This window comes from Labrus bergylta, chromosome 18 (genome assembly GCF_963930695.1).
Source record: "Labrus bergylta chromosome 18, fLabBer1.1, whole genome shotgun sequence".
Classification (NCBI taxonomy): domain Eukaryota; kingdom Metazoa; phylum Chordata; class Actinopteri; order Labriformes; family Labridae; genus Labrus; species Labrus bergylta.
The window spans coordinates 8,840,917-8,863,369 of record NC_089212.1 but is presented as its reverse complement, the minus strand read 5'-3'; the positions used below and the strand labels follow the sequence as shown (position 1 = coordinate 8,863,369).

Sequence of the window (22,453 nt, the reverse complement as noted above, 5' to 3'; positions counted from 1 at the left end):
ATGTGAGTGCCATGCAGATAAAAAAAAACCCCGCTGTGAATCCACATAGTGTTATGATTTCCTACATTCTCCTTGTGTCCTGAATGTAACATAGTGGATGTGGATGACAGGATAGCTTTTTCCCGTCATGCAGTGCGACCGGGTTCTCCCTCCGTGATCGTCTCATCCAGGGAGAGAGAGAGAGAGCAGTAATGGCGGCCGGATAGATCCACATAGAAACACCGAGTCCGCAATCAGCCGCTCTCACCGCCGCCCTCCGTGGGCAGCCAGCCTCACATATCGCGGCGGAGCCAGCGTGACAGACACGGAGCGGAGACACGGGCTTCAGGGGGTACGGGAATCCTTCAGCGGACCGTTACTGCCCGGGACTTTCCTTCTACTTTTCTAAAAAAAAAAAAAAAAAAAAACATGGACGAGCATCCCGGCGGAGGAGGGGTCGGAGCAGGAACCCCGAGACAGCCTCCGCCGCCTCAGCAGCAGCAGCAGCAGCAGGGGAGCAACAGCAGCGCTAACCAGCCGATCGGAGGAGTCATGGTGCCGCACCAACCGGACGAGCTGCCCCGGCCGCAGCAGCAGTACACCATCCCCGGCATCCTGCACTACATCCAGCACGAGTGGGCCCGGTTCGAGATGGAGCGGGCGCACTGGGAAGTGGAGAGGGCCGAGCTCCAGGTTAGCACACTTAGCCTAGCACTGCCGCTAACCAAGAACAACAACAACAACCGTCCCATTAAACACTACCTGTTAAAGGAAGCTCCAGCTGTTATACATGTTGTTACCGTTATGTCCATTCCTCTAAACTTAAGAGTTTATAAACAACTTATTTACTAAGTGAACTGACGTTTATTTATATAACCAACCGCTTGTAATCCAGTGGGCTAAAGCTGCTAAGCTAGCGGGGTGTTATGCCGAGAAATGCATCCCTGCCGAGATTGCGTGCACCTCGTTATACAATGTAAAATATGGCAGACACAATGCTGAATTTTGAATCCACCCTTAAAATACTTTAATGCCGTATTTTGCATTAACCCTTACATTTAGTCTGAAGACATATCAGAGTCAACACTTTCGGCAGGTCATATTTACGCAGGCTAATGAAAGTTCGTCTTCTACTGATTGTACAGAACATTAAGGACACCTCACGTTTATTGAGTATAAACTTAACATACTTTGTCATCACAGATCTGCCAACAGCTATAACATTTAAACCGGTTTCTAACACTCCCGCGAGGTGCATGCAATTCTTGGCAGGGATACATTTCTCGGCATAACACCGGATTGTTGGGTTACCGTTAGCACGAGTAGAGCTAGCTGTTAGCATCATAGCTAGCTGTCAAGATGTAACTTTATACGACTTAAAACCATCGATACTTCGACACTCTTTTAATACCACGTGTTTTAACACCATGTGGTCTCTGTTTTATTAATGAGCGATAGTATGTTAATGCATATTTCAATGCATACGTCATGTTTTTATGTCTTATTATTATCTTCCTCATCTGATATCTACTCTCACTGCTTTAATGTAAAGTCTCTATAATGTCTTATACTGTACTACTATGCACTGTAATAAGTATCGTCCTCATGTTAATTAACACCTCTGGTACCTAATCAGGGTTCAAGATGAAAATGTGACTGTCCATGACATAATGCTCACCCATTAGACTCATCAAATCAAACCAAAAGTTCAATGAATGGAGCGCACATAGAGCCTCAAACAGAGGAGCGCCCCGCCACCAGCGTATCATTCTGATGAAGTCTTGAATATTAGTCTTTGTTTGTTTATTGTTAATAGTTATACTTTTGTACACGGAGAGGACAGGTAATCCTGGGCTGTGGCTTAGTTTTCAGAGGCCGTTGTCTGTCAACCGGAAAGTCTGGTTAATGGCAAGACACTTTACCCCGAGTTGCCCCTGTTGATTTGTCAGCGGTGTGTGAATGTGTATGAGTTAATACTGACGGACTCTTTACACAGCAGCCTCTACCATCAGGTTGTGAATGTGTAGGTGTGACAGAGCTTTGAGTAGTCAGAAGATTAGAAAAGAAATATACAAGCTCAAGTCCATGTTCAATCAAAGTCTAACTCTCCAGGTCTGTGAGAGAGCGTACCTGGCAAATAAAGCGGATTATGATTAACCAAAAAATCAGATAAGAACTAGTGCTGGTGTTAATGATGCTAACTGGACTTTTTCACGCTCACACATACACACAAAGTTACTCTCCCACTATGTTGACGAGCAGAGACGCCTGATTGGACGATGGAGGTCACTGCTGCTTCATACAACTGACGACACAAACCTCACAGTCAACGTTTAGGAGTGTTTCGGGCAAGACCTGGTCAGACTTTGGGTTGGTTGGACAACATTGATAATGAAATGGTCAGTGCAGTGGAATAGCGAGAACATGTTTTTTTTTTTTTTCATAACTGAGAGTGTGTGGACGGGACAATTCTTTAGAATGAAAGAGGAAACCTCAGTTTAAAAACATGGAGGACTAAGCCTTAGACAGCACCCTCCTCTCCGACAGCGCTGTCAGAGAGTCCAGCTCCACCCCAACAACATTGCTGGCCTAGTGGATCAGTTTGTTGAGTCTGTTGGAGTCCGCTACCCTCAGCCTGCTGCTCCAGCACACAAAGGAAAATAACATAACCTGTTATTGGCCAGATGAATGTTTGTAGCGGGTCAGCCCGCTCTGAGGGACCCTGAATCTGCTCTCAGAGGGTTAAAGATGAAACTCAGAGTGAAGAATGTCGGTCGGATCAGACACTTTGTTATGCGCCTTTCTAACTACAGACTGCTCATAGTGTTTGGAGAGATAGGTGTTTATTTAACCGTGAGGGCCTTAGCACTGCTAAGACGAGACAGACGGACAAGTGACCAGCCGAGGCGGTCTCCCTGTGTCTGATAAAACTTTTAAAAAACATTAACATGAATTTCTGCTGAGCTCCAAAGACTCTCAGTCTGCGTAAGAAGTACACACGCTGTCTGGAGCATAGACTCTCAACATCCTCCAGCTGACTGTGTCGTCAACATGAACCCCGAGGTACAAGCATATACGACGTCCCGAGAGCAAGACAGGAAGCTCTGTCTAAATCACACAAACTGCCTTAAAACCTCCTACCTTGTCTGGTCCAAACAAATCCAGAGCATTCAGGACCAGAATCTAAAGTTAGAAGGAGGACATACTGGCTGCTGCATTGTTGTCAGAGAAGCCAGCACTTCAACATATCATGTTTCCTTAATGTCTGATCATATAGTAAGCTCACTTTATCATTTCACTCACTACACATCTCGCATCATATTGAGCGTGTGTGTTTCAGAGTAGAGTTCAAGTTGTGATGAATGTGTGAAATGCTGGATGTTCCTGTCTTCGTTCGGCGTGTGCGTGGCTCTCAGTACACTCAGTGTTTGCTCTGCTCTGACTTGTTGCGGTGTGACACTGGATGCCTTCAGCATGACTCTGTCAGAGCTCCTGATAAGAGCTGAACACACAAACTCCTGCAGGAGAACAGAAATGCGCCAAGGTGTCCACATTCCTGCCGCTTACATTCACTGTAGGAGGCAGAGCCTATGAACAGGAGGGGCAGGACATTCTGAGGAAATGATCCTTGAATACATCAAGACAGAGTGTTGCCACTTTGCTCCAACTTTTAGAAGGACTTTTAAAAGGTTACGTTTTATTTTGAAAGGTATCATCTGTTTAACCTTTATTTTGTAGCCTGAAGCCTCTACAAGCTGCATTCATGACCTGATTCCATTAAAGTTTTCTCCTACACGACCTTATTAAAGCCGACTTTCACTTCTCCTTACCTGCAGCGCTTCATCAGAGCGCTCTGAGTTCACAGCCAGTGCTTTTCTGCTGGAAAACACGCCAGGTGGACACAGGCCTTAGTGTGTTTTCTGAGTATAAAACTCCTCCTGCTGTCTCTAACAGTGAGACATGTCCCTCTCTGTGAATCAGCGCTGTGGAAATGTAAACAATGTGTTTCTGCAGTGTGATGATAATCTGCTCGTCTGACGAGATGGTCAGTATTGAATTACATTGACGGTTTCCAACAGCAGATGAAACTTGTGAACTCAACATTTGGTCTGAAAGAATTCAGTGAAACATTTTCAGCTTCCAGCGTTTTCTCCGTTTCCAACTTCACATCCAATCATCTTGCTTACACAACATTAAATCCAGAGAAGCGCCACCATGACTGTGCATCACACACACACACGCTCTTTAATCCCTGATCGCTTCATTTGCCTAATCCTCACGCTTCTTCACAAACACTCCCAGAAGAAAGGAGATGCTTTTATTCTGAAAAGAGCCTCGTTATCGGCATCATGTGTAAGACAAGTACATCCTGAGGTCACATGTTTAATTGTTTTGATGCTGGAAGAAGCAGCAGGTTAGTCTTTAACAGCTGGAGTAAAGAGGTCTGTGTTTATCGTGGTTGTGACTGATTGTGGCGTTCCTGCTTCACTCGTTGTGTTTGCAGTGTAAACACAGCACATCGGACAGATTTCACCCAGCCTGCTCTTTAAAAGCAGTTTGATCCCACAGTCTGGTTCCTTAGCTCACCTCTCCTCTGTGAACTCACTCGGTTGTGTGTCGAGCTCAAACAGGTTAAGCTCTGAGTTTAAATCTGGTCATTTTAACTGCAGGGCGGCGGCGGCGGTGAGGACGAGACCCGTCCTGTTAGAGCTGCACAGGAAGCAGCGGCAGATGAGTTTTATGGTCTCTGCTTGTTAAAACGATGTGAGCTGGTAAACACTGATGCTGCCATCAGAGCGACAGAGGAAATGAGGAGACATCAGGAGGCTGAACTTCCTGCTCCAGTGCCCGTAAAGACGCTGAGCAGCTGCACACACTGACCTTTGACCTCTGGTCAGCCTATCCCTCTATTAGGGCTGCACGATTTTGGGGAAAAAATGACATTAGAATAGTTTTGTTTTTGCAATTTATATTGCGATATTTTTTAAAGGGGCTATATGTAACTTAAATACTGCGTTTGTAGCGATACCGCATGGCCGTTAGCTGAACTGCACCAGTAACCTTTTGCTCGCTCTCCCTTGCATGCTCATCATACGTGCTCGTATGTACACAAACAAGCATCATCATCATTGTGAAACACTGGATATTTACCGACATATTGTTTACAGAGGAGGTAAGTGGTCATACACATGTGAAAGTCTGTGAAGGAGTCTGTGTTGTTTATTTGTAGTAACCTAGAGCGGATAGAAGTGTGTGGAAGGCGGCCTCTGGTTGTGCAGGTGAAGACCGGGAGTGTGTGATGAGTTTGTACTGTTGATCTTTCTAAGTGGAGCGGAGTGAGGAGAACGTTGAGAACGCGCATATGTCACTTCCTGGAGCTTTTGCGGAAAATACAACCCAGTTTTTTAATGGGCGAAAAAAAACTATTTGTTTTCATTTCAGCTGAATTCTCCCTGACTTTCCCTGAAATGATGATTACAGACTCTCACCTGATTGCCTCTGTCTCTCTCTGCCTCTGTGAACGCTATTTGCGTTTGCAATGAGTCTTAATCACGTTGATATCCGTTACTTATTGATATTGATCTATAATATTTCCTGCAAGTGATTCTTCTGACATCAGGTCAGACTTTTTAATAACGCGCTCATGCACTGAGGTTACGGGGATATTTATTACATATTTTAACGTGCCCTCCAGCCTGCGCGCGAGAGGGACGCTGCGCACACACAGGCTGAGCAGACGCGCAATGGCTCACAGAGTTTGTCCTCCTACGTTTTGCCTTTTTGTAGCCTTGAGTAATCAGTTGCCAGAGATGTGAATCAATGAAAAGTAATGTTTAGAGACATTGCTAGAACAAGCACAATGCATTTTGTGAAGATGGTCCGCCTTGGAAAGAGACAAAAGGGCAATTTCTGCAGAAAGCAAACTTTAAGCAACGGATTGCTTCGGCAATAAACTACGACTGTTTCAAGTTTTATGGCAGCTCATGAAACTGTAAGGAGTGGGAAGAAAAATGTGAAATAAACAATAAAATAGGCTATCAGAAGATTAAAACTTAGACCTGAAAAACAAAACCGAGAGCCTGTTCTGACTGAAGACAAAGTTGAACGCACAGATCTGGAAGCCGCTGCCTTTAACCCCGAAAGTGTTAAATATAGCCCCTTATGTGATATTAACTATTAGCAAACTGTCAGATTGTCAAAATCCCTGCTATGCTCCGCTCACATTCACCGCTCTCTATCAGTCGCTCGACCACTCGCACGTCGCTCTGCCCGACCCTGATAAACGCAGGTGAGATGATAGAGCGCTGAGAAGGTGTTCTAACTATCCGAGTTGTTGCATGTAATGTGGTAAAATATATAACTGGATGCTCATTTAGATCTATTAGTAATGTGAATGGGCTAAGACAGGCTACATAGACTTAATTGAAAGGCTCAAATATATTTTTTGGCTCCAGATGGATTTTCATTTGTCTTGACATCGCACTTGTGTAAATCAGTGTAGTGATGAAAGATACAACAGAAAACTCAAAGCACTTGGTCTTTTTTCGGTTCTCTGATTTTTTTTGAAATTTTCAAAATCCAAAAACACCTGTTGTGACTATTGTGCATCCACAAATTGCGATGACGATGCTGACACAATATATCGTGCAGCCCTACCCTCTACCTACCCAAGGAAAAATAAATTAACCCCACCATAGTTGATCATGTCCTGAGGCGAGACACAAGGTTAAAAGAATGTTCTCCAGTATGTTCTTCTCCACTCTTTAGTTCAGATTGTGATTCTGTTGAACGACATGTAGCATTGATAGAAAGACAGATATTCTCATTATAGCGTCGTATAGAGGACTCTATCGCTTTGTCCGCTAACGTCTTACCTCAGGAGAACACCCCACCCCCCTCCCGTCTGACAGGGGTATTCTCCTGCTGTGAGGTGCATGTGTGAACAACCAGGTCAGGTGAATATCCAGACCAGTCCTCCTGAAATGATCTAGATATTTTCAGGAGTGTATAATGTGAAAACGTCTTTTGTCCTGCCGCATTCTCACATCAGCTCTCACTCTTAAGGCTTCCACACATTCAGAAAACTCCTGAAAATCTCCTGATATTTCCAGGCTGAGCTGCATGTGTGAACACAAACAGCTGAATGTTTCTCTCAGACTTTATCCAGATTTACTCCTCCTGCCTCCTCGTATTTATTCTGCTCTGGATGAAGTCTGAATGAGAGATTCAGCTGTTTGGGTTTCACACATGAAACTCCTCCTGGAAACATCAGGAGCTTTTCAGGAGTTTTCTGCAGGTGTGAAAGAAATATACCTGAAACTTTGTGGAGATTTTCAGGAGTGTGTGAAAACAGCTCCTGAGTGTGAGCTCTGTGGTGACTCTGTGTTTTGATAATGATGGTGGTGGAGGTGGGGGTTACTGGACGGCAGGCTGTAATTAGGCGCCTGGCCTACTGGGCCCTGCTCTGACAGCCCGATCCCAGCTGGACACTAAAAGTAGACCGGCCTGAAATAACTCACACACACATACACACAACGTAGAAACTAAATGAAGAGATGACTGAAGCAACACGACCATATGATAATTTAAACTTGGTTTGAGTTACGATGATCATACTTGAATTTAGTGTTTGCGTGTGTGTGTACCTGTGTTTCTCTGTGTGTGTTAATGACACAGTTGTTCAGAGGCATGGCCCCTCAAAACCTTGTTTAGCCCTCCTGATATGTCATCCTGGTAAATCTGGGCCAGTGAAATCACTTCACACACACCACAAATCTCTCTCTCCCCCCCCCCCCCCCCCCCCATCACCATCAACATCATCACCACCACCCTGCGCTCTGACCTCACTCACACTCCCTAAGGAGCGCCTGATTCATGATCACCAGGTGCACAGGGCAGGAGGGACTGTGTGACCTCAGCTCTAAGCTCCTCGGCTCGTAATGAACGGCCTGCTAAGAGACAAACACGGGCTGGATCACTTTCACGTTAGTCTTAATTTCTTGTTGTAGATGTTCAACAGGTGTAGAGACATGTGCACGCCGCTCTGAGATCAGTCAGAAGTTGGAGGATAATAACGACAAAATGATTATTGACTTAAGTACGTGGTCGTTACAAACACAGGTCATGGCATTTGGAGTTGGGCGGTGTCCAAGTTTTGATGCTGTTTGAGCTCCCCATCACTTTCCCCGGTTTTCCGGGATTAACATGACGAATAAAAAATCACGCTGTAGGGCGCTAGGAGCCGCTCAAATTATTCACTTAAATACAATTCAGATTCTATTACTAGTATTATATGTGCTGACCTTTTTTATCCATATAATTGGAGATTTCTCTCCACTGATTCCTCCACGTTATCTCACTAGTCGTGTTCAGTCGCAGCGTCTGATTTGATTGGCTGAGTAACGTCACATTTTATGATTTCTGATGAAAGCATAGTCTGTGACCTTCCTGGCCCCAATAGCACGCCTCTGAAACCACTGTTTTTTAAATTTAATTGAACTGATACCTGTGCTATTTTTAAAACACTGCGAGATCTTGTATTACCCAAGCAGCAACCTCCAGTGTTAAAACTTGAAGCCGATGCTGAAGTGTAATATCCTGCAGTTCCTCAAGTGTCCACTAGAGGCTGGCTGCAGAAGCACAGGAAGTCACATACACACCCATTCTAAAAAGCCTGTTTTTACAGCAGAGATTAACATGTTTACAGCCTGGTTCAAAAAAACGAATAGGTCTGATTAGCTCATGTCGCAATCGTGAATGTTTTGATGACTCATCCGTTTTATTTGATGAAGGATAAGAGTTATTCACAATAAGGCGTGTAGCTGACCTGATTAACAGACCTCAGCTCCAGCTCTCAGCCTGTCGTTAGGTTGACTGAAAGTTAGGCTGAGACAACATTTCCAGCATGGAGACCGCCATCGATGGGACTCCAGCGCCCCCTGCAGGAACAGATGGGGGACGTCACTCAGGCTCCAAACATTCATATTTACTGTCTGTGGTATTCCCATATTGCCCAAGCCCATTGCATTGTCTACAATTATTATCAGTGACGATCCTTCTGTCAAACTGTCCTCTGAGCCAAAGTAGAGTTCAGTTTTTATGGACAATTAACTGAGCGCACAGATCCAGAGAAACTTCTGACTCAAAGTGCAGTGACACAGCAAACATGAACTCCACATTGGATTGACTGACGCAGGTCAAAACACACTCACACTAACAGCAGATATTCAACCTACAGCTGGTGGAGGGAATCCGTAGTCAGTATCAGGGTATAAACTACAATTTGTGGTCTGAAGACTGTCAAAGAGGTGACAGTGAAGGCATCATCTGCATTTTGTTGTTGATTTCCTGGAACTGTTTGTCACTCACAGTGACCGTGACACCACTGACTCGCTGAATGTTATTTTAATGATTAAAAAGGATCGAAGCTTTAAAGAAACTGAAGATCTTCAGTCACATTTTTAACCAGTGTGTCTGATGTTTTTGATGATAATAAACAGGAAAGTACCCAGGTTCTATTTTTATTGCTGTGGTATCAAACGGGTATCAATGTCTTTGAGCAACATCCCAGAAATACTGAACCTTCACATGTTGATTGTTTACTTCTGTTATGTACGACGGTGTGTAACTGTGGCTGTCAAACACAGAGTTGGCCAATCAGAGCACATCTAAATTAGAGCGGTCTGTTATGTAATCCTCCTCGCTCTTTGTAACCTTCTCTCCTGTAGTCGAGGAGGACCTCTGTTCTCTCTGTCATCGAGGGCGACCTTCTCTAGAGGAAGTCGGGTCCCCAACTTTGCCTCTGGTCACTACTCCCCCTGTTGCCATGGACACCCTGGCAGAGAGGGCTCGGTGTATAAATAGCCGACAGCCTCCATCAGTGTTGGGTTTCAGGAGCAGCTGCTCACAGACAGACAGATGGACCGACCACACCTGTCTCACTGTTGGTCCATTTGTCTGTCTGTCAGACGGGAGGTCTGCAGGGTGAGGGGGGGATCTGAAGCCTCGTGAGATGATCTTCTAACTCATTGGTTCCCAACCTGGGGTCCAGGCCCCCTAGAGAGAGCACCAAATATCTCATGGGTTCTCTTTGCTGTGAAGTTTTAAAAATTTGATTTGCAAATATTCACTTAAATTATGACTCACTTACTGGAAGGGTTTACAAAGTTCTGTCGAAAAATCTGTCTCACTCAAATTTAACTAAAAAATATCAGTTTACTCACCTACATTTCCACAGTCTACATCAGCGCCACGGCTTTGCTCTGTCCGACTGTTTGTGCCCTGTCCCACTGGGCCCGTTACTTGAGCATGAACTCAGCGGAGCACAGCCACGAGCAGCTGTGCTCACCGGGTTCACAAGATCACAGGAGAACTAAAAACATGCAAACAACATGTTGCTTTGTCTTTCTGAGGATGATCTGTTGTTCACTCTGTGCCTGTTTTGACATCATGTTGATAAAGTGATGGAAAATACGATCAGGAGTCTGTATGTTGTGTCTTATTTTGAAATTGGCCGGATGCTCTGTGCGTTTCCTTGTCTGACTTCCTGTCCGGGTCGTTTTATTCTGCTAAGCTTGACGCGTTGTGGAAATAGGAGCATTGACTAGAGTGGCAGCGAATGTCGCCGCAGTGCGCCTCACTGACAGGCCGCGGCGTGCACGGACTATGTTGAAATTGGCAATCAGTCACCCACACTCGTAATTTATTGCATAAGCAACATATCACCTTCTTTCTAACGTCAGATCTTCTGTCCAACTTATCAACTCAAAGCTGCTGATGAAATCATCTCGAGGGTAACTCCTGTTTGTCTGTGAGGGTAGTATGAAAACACCATACAAGACGAGCGTTCTGAAATCTCCCACAGCGTGACATGATGCATTTTTAATCCTCAATTCTGTGTGTGCGGCCGTTTATCCACAAGTCTGTGTTTAATAATCCCCGAACAGAGAAACACCTTCAAAGAGGAGCGCGTATGTTTCTACAGAAGCTCGAAAAAATGAAAAAATTCAACAGATGAAGAGTGTGTTTACCTCTCAGGTTCACACAGGATTATATTAAGTTAAAGACCAATCAAAGCTCAGCGTCAGGTGTACAGCTAAGCAGCTGCTCAGCGGCTTATTAAAATAAACCGCCTACAGACACCGGAAGTTATGACGTTTGTTTCTCTTCTCAGCTGACTCTCAAAAATATTTAGATGAATTCTAAAACGAAGTGAAATCATCGGCCACTGATCACAGAGGTTAACTTTAGCACCTTTTCCACCAAGCGGTCCGGTTTGGTTCAGTACGGTTTTGTCGGTAAACCCTGATCTTGTTTGTGTTTCCACAGCCAACCGTCCCCTTACTTAGAAAGCGAGATGTAAGCAGGATGGCGATAGACGTGTCAGCTTCATAATAGCGTGACATCATAGCAGCGTGACACAGAGTAGCATGCCAATAAATTCAAAGTAGAAGAAGAGCGCGTAACGGTTAACAAAGGGCAACAATAGAGGCCATCCAGCAGAGGTCAGCACCTCTGAGGTCATCCATGGGGCGGAGCTACACGCTGGCATTAGTCGCAAATAATTTAAAACAGCCTTGAAGTTACTCTTTCCAAATCCATTGGATATTTAAACATGGTGGTTTGTCCTTTATTAGCTCTGTCGCACAGGAAGTGATGATTACTGTGTGGACCAATCAACGGACTGCAGTGTGTCTAGCTCCGCCCTTTAGGGGTCGGATCAGGACGCTTGTCAACCCAACAGAATGGAAGTAAAAAAGCAAGACGGTATGAACAGTTATTTTGGTACTATTCCAAACTGGTGAACAACACCTGGTTGAAACGAGGCTTTAGAAACTGAAGAAAACGTGTAAACATCTGGAGTAATAGATGTAAACATCTGGAGTAATGGATGTGAACATCTGGAGTAATGAATGTGAACATCTGGAGTAATGAATGTGAACATCTGGAGTAATAGATGTAAACATCTGGAGTAATGAATGTAAACATCTGGAGTAATAGATGTAAACATCTGGAGTAATGGATGTAAACATCTGGAGTAATCTGACATCTGCATGTTTGAAATTAACCTGAGGTATCTCTCAGGTTGTGCTCAACAGGTGGGATGTTTGGGGCGGTTTTGGAGCATGAAGCGGTTTCATCGGTGTTACTGTTAAATATAAAGATTGTTCACAATGTTCTGTTGGATGACAACATGAATAACTCTTGTTTCTCTCTCTCTCTCTCTCTCTCTCTCTTTCTCCCCCTCTCCCTCCCTCTCTCTCTCTCTCTCTGTGTCTCCAGGCGAGGATAGCGTTCCTGCAGGGTGAGAGGAAAGGTCAGGAGAACCTGAAGAACGACCTGGTTAGAAGAATAAAAATGTTAGAATACGCTTTAAAACAGGAAAGGTAAGAGACTGATGCTGCTTCTGTTTTTCTTTGTTTGGAGGTTTTATCACATTACATTTTGAGCGATCTTCACCTGATGTTGCTCCCAGTGAAAAGTCTGCGTTCAGACCAGTTACAAGTTATCGTACCGCTGAGTGATCCGCTCAACTTTTTGTGCTGATGGGAAATCCCGAGTATCCCGGTTCTGATCATATTCAGGATCTGGAGTTTACCTGCACACAGAGAAACCTGGTTCTTCATCTCCCTGTAGACATGATACATACATACTTGTGTGATGTTTATGCCGGGCTCAGCATTATTAAACAACAACACAGCGTTATAGATATAGGGTCTTCATCTCATCAGAGAGAGTAACAGCAAGTAAGATGCTCTTGTTGCTGCCGCCGGCATGTTGGTTTTTTTTTAAACGTAATTTTGCTGAGGCCGTGCCTGTACTAATTGTCGTCAGCTGCCAGACTGGGCGGACTCCGGATTTTAAATCAAGAGCGGTCAAATTTAGATTTATTCATAATTAGATTTTTATCCCCCGGTTACGACCACAACCTTCCCGGTGTTACGGTCTAAGAGAGTGACACTTGGAGTGCTCTTGGTCTTGACTTGGCCTCGAACCCTATGTGTCTCGGTATCTGAGCACTCTGATCTCGGGTATTTATTGGTATCAGACGGTTAGTGCTATCTTGACTACAAAACGATCTGTGATTAGTTTTCTTGTTTAGCTGAACTTTCTTCATGACTGATTTCTCTCTTTCATCATGTTTTCTTCTGTTTTCTCGTGTTAGTAAATGATGCATCGTGTTCTGTTTCTTTCTCCTCAGAGCAAAATATCACAAGTTAAAATACGGGACAGAGTTAAACCAAGGAGAGATGAAAATGCCAAGCTTTGAATCAGGTGAGAAGGAGGCGGATTTACCTGTGGTTCACCTTCATTTTGAAAATACTCAGTTACACCCTCACCTTCCTCCTCCCTCCTCTTAAATCTCTTCTCTGCAGCTTTGATCTCCTTTTTCCTCCTCTCTTCTGTTCTTCTTCATGTTGGAGATAAAGAAACGTGTGGAGGTCCCTATTTCACTGTTTTCTCACTGTGTGTGTGTGTGTGTGTGTGTGTGTGTATAGACACCAAAGACTCTGAGGTCTCTGCTGTTCCTGCCAACAGTCAGCTCACCTGGAAACAAGGAAGACAACTACTCAGACAGTAAGAACGCTCTGCTGCTGCTCATTCAACATTCTCAAGTACATTTCACTCCACCGGTTCAAACAATGTAATCTCTCACTCCCTGACCTTTGTGGTCCTGTGTGCAGGTACCTGCAGGAGGTGGGATACACAGACACTATCCTGGACGTTCGTACTCAGCGGGTGCGCTCTCTGCTCGGCCTGTCGGGCTCCGAGCAGAATGGATCTGTGGAGAACAAGAACCTGCAGCACCTGATCAACGGCACAGAGCGCCGCAAGGACGCCAAGAGGTACACACACACACACACACAGTCCTGAGGAGGCCTGAGGTCAGACTAGGATACCAGATTATTAAAGTTTGATGATTCCAATAAGAATCGACCGACATCGATGTCTGTTTGATATCACAGCTATAGAAGTCCTCAGTGTGTCTGTGTGTTTGTGTCCAGGAGTCCAGGTGACGTTCTGGAGACCTTTAACTTCCTGGAGAACGCAGAGGACAGCGACGAAGAGGAGGATGAGGAGGGAGACCTGATGGACGACATCACCACAGACAAACACCACAGAGCCAAGAAACACAAAACCAAGGTTCACACACAGGACACACACTCCTCCCTTACTTCTTCATCTCTCCTTCAAATATTTCATTTGTTCTCCTGTACTTGACATTTTCTCCTCCTGCTCCTCCTCTTCCTCCTCCTACTCCCCCTCCTCTTCCTCCTCCTGCAGGTTGGGAACGAGGGTTTGGCGTCCGAGGATGACGCAGACACGGAGGAGGCTCTGAAGGAGTTTGACTTCCTGGTGACAGCGGAGGACGGAGAGGGAGCCGGTGAAGCTCGGAGCTCCGGAGACGGGACAGAGTGGGGTGAGGGACATTTTCAATCCTTTCTCGTGAAGTTCAGTCAGGAGTGACGTCGGGCCCGATGACACAGAGAGGCGGAGCCTAACCATTGTGACTCTGGTACAGCAGAGCCTGCCGGGCGCTCGCTTGTGCTGCTGCGTGTTTCTAGCTGTTCTGGAGCGCACAGAAAAGTTAAACGGTTTTCAACGATTCTGCTCAAGACCCCGAGTCACACTCATCAATGTTACTTTTGGCAAAAGCAGCCTATCAAATCATGGAGGAGGCTTTACCTCTTTTTCCCCTCCTCGTCTAGGAGCAAAGTAACAGCAAGAGCTCTACGTTTGCTCGAATCCTTTTTCCCTCACATATTTGATATGGTCGATGGTCTCTAAAGGTGATTTAACAGCTTCTGAAGTATTTTAAATGAAAAGGATTTTATTTTCTCTCTGCAGCGGAGCCTCTTCCGTTTCCTCCTGGCGGTGGGAAGTCCTTCCTGTTGGGGGGATCAGACGACGTATTGGAGAGCGTGCTGGGTTTAGGCGACCTCGCCGACCTCACCGTCACCAACGACGAAACAGACTACAGCTACGACGTAAGACACGCTCCTAACCTCAGAAACCCTTCATCACACAGGGGTTCATTAAATACATTTAATTACACCTTCTTTTTTTTTTACCCCAGCTGCCGTCCAATAAGGAGTCTTCATTCAGGAAGACATGGAACCCAAAGTACACGCTGCGGAGCCACTTTGATGGCGTGCGAGCGCTGGCCTTCCACCCCGTCGAGCCCTGCCTGGTCACCGTGTCCGAGGACCACACCCTCAAACTGTGGAACCTCACCAAGACCGTCCCTGCCAAAAAGTACGTCAACAAGCCCTCGGTTTGCCAGATATGAGACCAGTTATCATCTAAACACTAGGTGTCAGAGTTACATACTGCTCCTTTAAATGCTCCATTATGACCTCATGACAGAAATTATGCTAAAAAAAAGTGAAAGCTGAGTGTGATAGTGGCGGCCTCACTTTCAGCCATGATGCTGCAGGTCTCAGCATTTTATACTTGTATATCAGTCACACAGGTTTATAAGACTCAGCCAACTTTTAGATGATAAACATTAAAGTCTTCTACACCAGATTATATATTATCTTTGTTTTTACAGGTTTTGTTATCAGAAACATAAACAGTGTCAGAGAGTTCATTTGGAACAGATCATGTTTGTCGATTCTCTGCTTCAAAGGAAAATCCATCCTCTCCTCTCTCCCTCTCTCTCTCTCGCCCTCTCTCTCTCTCTCTCTCGCCCTCTCTCTCGCTCTCTGTCTCTTTCGCCCTCTCTCTCGCCCTCTCTCTGTCTCGCTCCCTCTCTCTCTCTCCCCCTCTCCATTTCTCTCTCTCTCTCTCCCCCCCTCTCTGTCTCTCTCCCTCGCTCTCTCTCTCCCCCTCGCCGTTTCTCTCTCCCTCTCTCTCTCTCTCCCCCTCGCCGTTTCTCTCTCCCTCGCTCTCTCTCTCCCCCTCGCCGTTTCTCTCTCCCTCTCTCTCTCTCTCCCCCTCTCCATTTCTCTCTCTCTCTCTCTCCCCCTCTCTGTCTCTCTCCCTCGCTCTCTCTCTCCCCCTCGCCGTTTCTCTCTCTCTCTCTCTCTCTCTCTCTCTCTGATCCGTCAGTATTTACATCTCATTTCCTCCTCAGCAGCGTTTCTGACATGCTTCGTGAACTTCAAACACACACATCAGTGCTCTGTTCCTAATCCTGCTCTAAACTCGACTCAGGAATTACTGCATCTCTCTAAGTCACAACAGAGCTCATGAGGATAGTGATGTGTTCTAGAAACAGTCTGGATGTTTGATTGCTTTCTGTTCGTTTTGCAGAAGTGCCTCCTTTGACGTGGAACCCATCTACACATTCAGAGCTCACGTGTATGTATCGCGCACACACACACACACACACACACAGAGGTCATCAGGATTCATTTGTGATTTTTAAGATCGATTTTGATGCCACAAAGTAAACAGTATAAAAATCCCTGATGACCCTCCGTGTCTCTGTTTTCTCTGCAGCGGTCCAGTGTTGTCGTTGACGATGACCTCTAGTGGTGAACAGTGTTTCAGCGGCGGCATCGACTCGACCATCCAATGGTGGAACATCCCGAGCTCCAACGTCGACCCCTATGATACTTACGGTACACAAACACTCTTTTCTTTACCTTTGACGCTTTAAAAATCATTCTCCAGCTTCCACAAACACGCTGACTTTCCACACCCTCTATGCTCGTCCAATCAGATGCCAGCGTTTTGGCGGGGTCGTGGCTTGGTCACACAGATGCCGTGTGGGGATTGGCTTATAGCGGCATCAAGAACCGCCTTCTGTCCTGCTCGGCCGATGGAACGGTGAAACTGTGGAACCCGACGGACAAGAACCCCTGCATCAGCACTTTCAACACAGACAAAGGTGAAAGCAGCAGGCGGAGAGAGCGCCCCTGTGTGGACGTTATGGGAACAGCAGCTATCACACCCTCACTTAATTTATTAACAGATGTGTGTGTGTGTGTGTGTGTGTGTGTGTGTGTGTGTGTTCAGAGCACGGCATCCCCACGTCGGTGGACTTTAATGGCTGTGACCCCGCCCACATGGTGGCATCGTTTAATAGCGGAGATGTGGTGGTGTACGACCTGGAGACATCCCAGAATGCACTGGTGCTAAAGGGGCAGGGAGAAAGCAGTAAGAACCTCATGATTCATACTCAGATATTTTTAATAAGCTGTTGATTTGTGCTTAAATGTTCTTTTCTTTTCTCTCTTTGTGACACCTCATCCTCCTCCTCCTTCTCATCCTCCCCCTCCTCCTCTCTCTCCTCCTCTCTCTCCTCTTCCTCCTCCTCCCCCTCCTCCTCTCTCTCCTCCTCTCTCTCCTCTTCCTCCTCCTCTCTCTCCTCCTCCCCCTCCTCCTCTCTCTCCTCTTCCTCCTCCTCTCTCTCCTCCCCCTCCTCCTCCTCTCTCCCCTCTTCCTCCTCCTCTCTCCTCCTCCTCCTCTCTTTCCTCCTCCTCTCAGCCCTCCCGGGCTCGAATCATATCAATAAGGTGGTAAGTCATCCCACGTTGCCGGTCACCATCACGGCTCACGAAGACCGCAACATCAAATTCTACGATAACAAGTCAGGTGAGTCTGTTCACACTTTGATTGACCTTCATTTAAACGGCTGACGTTTAAAGAAAGTTTTGAGAAGCTCTCAGTTTGCTTGTGCAGGTGTGGATGCTGATGCTGCAGGTGTTTAATAAAGTCAAAGAAAGAATCAGGAAGTGCTTTCACCTGATTTAAAAACATCAGGATGATGTGAAGCTGCGTCTACTCTGGGCATCAAAACAGTAACAGAGTAGATACCAATTCCACTCGGCTAAGGCATGGTGTCCACCGACTGCTTTTTCTCCTGGATGCAGCGTATTTTTTTAAATGTCAATGAGTAGAGAGCGTTTGCAGCAGCAGGGGGTCGCCTGGAGAAAGACCCCAGCGTCTTTCCAAGCGCTTCGCCTCTGAGCATTCTTACCGGCGCTCTTTTCAAAATATAGATAAGATATTTCCCTGTTTTTTGGTCTCCTATGGATCGTGTCCTGTACCCACATCCTCTTTGTGCCGTGTCTGCAGGGCGAGATAAACACTAAAACGGTCTCTTTAATGAGGTCACAAGAGGTCAGAACAGAAATGTGATTAAATAGAAAACATTTCAGTCTCTGACCACTAATCAAAGTCCAGGAAGGTCTGCATGTATCTGCAGCGTCCTTCAGGGTGACAATAAAGTGTTATTAATAGTGTTTACCTGACCTCTGTGTGTGTGTGTGTGTGTGTGTGTGTGTGCGTGCAGGTAAAGTGATCCATGCCATGGTGGCACACCTGGACGCAGTGACCAGTCTGGCTGTGGATCCAAACGGGATTTACCTGATGTCGGGCAGTGAGTGTCTTTAAACCAACAGGAAGCTGATTTATTCAGTCCGGTGTTTGATCACACTTCTCACCTCTCCTCCTTGTTTTTCCCTCCTTCCTATTTCTCCTCTCCTCTTACTCCTTGAATTACTACTTGTTCTCTTCTATTTCACCTCCTCTATTTCTCTTCTCCCCCTATTTTTACATCTCCCCCACCTCCTTCTCCTCCTCAGGTCATGACTGCTCCCTGCGTCTGTGGAATCTCGACAGTAAAACGTGTGTTCAGGAGATCACGGCTCACAGGAAGAAGAGCGAGGAGGCGATCTACGACGTGGCCTTCCACCCCTCCAAGGCCTACATCGCCTCCGCTGGAGCTGACGCCCTCGCCAGGGTCTACGTGTAAACGAGGAAGAGAAGAAGAAGAGGAGGAGGAGGACAACTAGGCAAGAGACACATAGAGAGAGAGAGGGAGAGAGAGACGGGCTGAAGAATCAGGTCTGTTCAGCTCTCTGAACACAGAAAATACTCGGGACGGAGGAGACGACTGAACACACACACACACACTCTCTCTCTCTCATTCACACACAAACTCATACAAACACGCATACACACTCTCTCTCATACACACACACTCTGGGACTGAAGACAGTGAGGGATGTTCAGCAGCACAAACGTTGTGAAAACGTTGTTTAAAGGTTGACACTGAGTAGCTCACCTGCCCTGTGATGTCATTGCCCTCCAAGTCCTGATGCGGCTCAGATGACTTTTCATTAAGTCCCGCCCCCTCCTCTTCCTTCATTTTAACACTAATCTGACCTCCTGACCCCGCAGACAGAGGGCGCTCTAACAGGAAACATCCTCAACAATCAGCTGCTTTAGTTTCTGTGTTCAGTAGTTTTCTTCTTCTGTTGTCTCGTCCAAATGTTTCCAGCTGCCTCAGGTTCAGGTCCAGTGTTTGGCGACTCAAAGGGCGAGAGCGTTGTTGTTGTTTTACCTCTGACATTCAGTAAAACAGGAAACTCTTCATGTTAAAGTCACACTGAGACGTCACCGTGTGAACCGCTCAAACATCTGTGCTGCGTGTGCGCTGATCTTTGATCGCTGATCTTTGATCGCTGCTCTTGTCTGATGAGAATCTCTTATGAATGTGGAGCAGAAATGTCGCCTCAAACCCCCGGGGTAGTCTGTGTCCTCTCCCTGCATCCAGGTCCTCCTCAGACCGCTTGAAAGTCGGTCCTTCTTCTTTGTCGTATTCGTGCGTTTTCAGTCGTTACGTGCGAACAACACGGGTGCTAAAAAGTAGCGTTGTCACGATCCACAGTTTTAAACGTCGATATGATTCTCGTAAAACTCCAACGACATCGATACCTGTTTTAATATAACGGAGTGTGTCTGCAGTTTTTGAATGGTCAGTTTGAATAAGAACTGAAACTAGGAGGCGGTCTTCCTCCTACATTACTCAAATTTACAGGGTGTACATGAATGCAGCATTACTTCTGTGGGATTCAGTTGACATTAACTTTAAACAGAACTTCAGAACGGATAAGGGTCGTCATGATATCAGAATTTTAAACTTCTAGTAACCATCATGATCAATGATATCGATACCTGTTTGTTACCACGGCAACAGCAATGGAAGTCCAATACCTGGTCATCTCTTGTTTTTAATGACCAATAATTGCAGACAATCTCCTGCACACTGACACGTTTGAACGTATACCGCTAGCCGACGTATTGGTGCAGTTTAGACTGTTCTCTCTCTCGCTCTCTCTCTCTGTCTCTCTGTCTCTCTGTCTCTCTCTCTCTCTTTCTCTCTCTCTCTCTCTCTCTCTCTCTCTCTCTCTCTCTCTCTCTCTCTCTCTCGGCGTGACATTTTTTAAAGCTTTGGTACATTTTTCGATACTATCGATTATAAAAATATCAGATTGTATCATTTTAAAAACATATTACATCGTGAATACTTCTTGCTGAACGTCCTCTCTCCTCACTCTCCTCTCTTCACGAGTTCAAAACGCTAAGGAGGTGCTTCGATGTTTAGAGGGAACAGCTGATCTGAGGCAGTCGATTGAAACGCTCTGAACAGAACAACAGAAGAAGAAGAGGACGGTTGTCGACCTCAAGCTGCAGCAGAGTCAGAGAAGAGTTGAGCTGCTTTTAAGACAGAACAGAACTTGTGATGTTTTTAACCCAACGTGTTTCTGTTTTTAGTTTCTTAAAGTTTTCATGAAAAAAAGATCGGATTCTTTTTTACGTGTTTTTAAAATGATCTGGAGTTTGATTCGCCACGTCGGGTTAAAAATCATGTTCCTGTTTTTTTCCTCTCTGAGCTGCCAGCTGATTGGACATCTCTCAAGTTTCTGAGGATTGGTTAATTCATCCCCCAACCTCAGTGGGCCAATCAGAGCTCAACGTTTACCAGGCGGCGAGTCGGGGGCGTTCAGCGTTACTGTAGTTCCACATGGACGTTTTCTGTTTGTGTAAAATAAATCTAGTTTTTATAATCGTTTTTATAAATGTGGAGACGGATTCTGGTCCCTCATTCCCTACCAGTCCCGCCATCATGGCGCTCACAGGCGACGCCCACCTACTTCCTGTATCCACGTATTCATCTGACACTCAAGGATGGAGTCTGGTTTCCTGCGAGGAACTCTGGGTTCAGGTTCTGGACTGCGTTGAGGATTTGATGTTACGTAAACATCAGAGGAGAGAGGAGGAGCAGCCGAGGAGACTCGGCCGAGGAGGAAGACGCTGCTCTGATAGACATCTTTCTGTCAGGGTTAGAGTTGTCATGGTAACTTAATTTATAAAGTTTCCTATGATTCCAGTTAAAATCAAACAATATTATTACCTTTTTGTTAGCACGGCAACCAAATCAAAAGTCCATGAGACCTGGTATTCAGTAATTTATTGATTTAAATCATTAAAATTTGGACAAACTTCTGCACACTAACTTCGGCAACTGTTCAGTACCAAAACATTGCCAACGTGCTCACTCTCTCTCTTTGTTACAAACATGGCTGACGGTTTGTAGTTTTCTTAAAGTGTCGTTCCTCTTTGATTCTCTTGATCATTAAGATAACTGTTATATCGTTATAAAAACGTGTGCAATCAAAACATGTTGAAGTCATGAATATTCTGACGACCTTTGTCCGTGTTTCTCCTGCTTAACGCTTTTCTACGTAATCAATAATAAATAAAATCGGCTGGATTCACTTTCAGATCTGATTTGAAGGGTTTGTGTTTTGGAGATGAAGTAAAGTGATTTGTTTCTTAAACACGTTGAACAAACGGCTGAACCGCTAAGAGACATGATAAAATACAGGTAATACAACAGAGCCACATTATGGAATGTAAACACTAAACGACATGAAACAGGAGGAAGTGAAACCATCAACGACGTACTGGATGATGCCCTCAGAGGTACCTGAACGCAGCACTGGTAGAGTCTTTGTGATGGGGTGTAACCACGTCGTCTTTAAGCGCTCAGCAGCAGGATACCTGTCACCCCCATCTCCTGAAGCTCCTCCTCCTCCTGCGGCTCCTCCTGAAGCTCCTCCTCCTCCTGCGGCTCCTCCTGAAGCCCCTCCTGCTGCTCCGCCTCCTCATCACCGTGTGGGTTTCTCTTCACTTTGACTACGTTTGACTTTTCTTCACCGCAGACTCAACACGCCAGAGTTCAACTTGTTTTCAGTCTGTCTGAGCTCCAGGAGAAATGGTCCAATCAGAGGCCTCCTGGGGCAGGTTAGAAAGAACGAAGCTGCCAGCTGATTGGCTCTTGTTTGTTTATATATTAATTTAATTTTGTAACTGAAGGGATTTGTTACTAGGCGGCTCGTGATGGAACACAACACATAAATCTTTATTTTTCTTTGTGTAACTAAAGACTCTTCTGTTCGTGTAATGCATGATTAATACGATCAAAGTATTTTTTCTAGTCTTCCAAAAAATGGAAAAAAAAAAAAGTTCTGATCAGTTTGCAAGTTTTGATGAGTTTTTGTAAGTTTTTTCTTTTTGTTGATTTCCAAACTATGAAACATCAGATTTTAAAGATTGTACCACGAAGCAGAAACAGCTGTATATAAAATGTCTATAATAACTATTAAATGGTGTTCATGTACAGACCACGCTGCACCGCTGATTATTCTGGGTACACAATTACACACGTACA

The 22,453-nt window shown here is 45.5% G+C and overlaps 1 protein-coding gene across 1 annotated transcript; it reads left to right on the top strand.

Moving 5' to 3' along the window:
- The first annotated feature begins 128 nt into the window (after positions 1-128).
- On the top strand, positions 129-22,406 carry strn3 (striatin, calmodulin binding protein 3). The gene is made up of 16 exons (XM_020654628.3): positions 129-672; positions 12,262-12,365; positions 13,181-13,254; positions 13,479-13,557; positions 13,665-13,826; positions 13,986-14,124; positions 14,266-14,401; positions 14,830-14,969; positions 15,059-15,237; positions 16,240-16,287; positions 16,429-16,550; positions 16,652-16,819; positions 16,948-17,088; positions 17,419-17,526; positions 18,227-18,313; positions 18,519-22,406. Exons 1-16 carry the CDS (start codon positions 409-411, stop codon positions 18,686-18,688), a joined length of 2,121 nt encoding a protein of 706 aa, XP_020510284.1. The 5' UTR covers positions 129-408; the 3' UTR covers positions 18,689-22,406.
- The last annotated feature ends 47 nt before the right edge of the window (positions 22,407-22,453 follow it).

Excerpts from the sequence above, each read along its gene's own strand:
- strn3 (XM_020654628.3), top strand. The coding sequence starts at position 409 with ATGGACGAGCATCCCGGCGGAGGAGGGGTCGGAGCAGGAACCCCGAGA. Across the intron at positions 13,558-13,664 it reads GGAAGACAACTACTCAGACA|GTACCTGCAGGAGGTGGGAT; the intron begins GTAAGAACGCTC and ends TCCTGTGTGCAG. Across the intron at positions 15,238-16,239 it reads AAGACCGTCCCTGCCAAAAA|AAGTGCCTCCTTTGACGTGG; the intron begins GTACGTCAACAA and ends TTCGTTTTGCAG.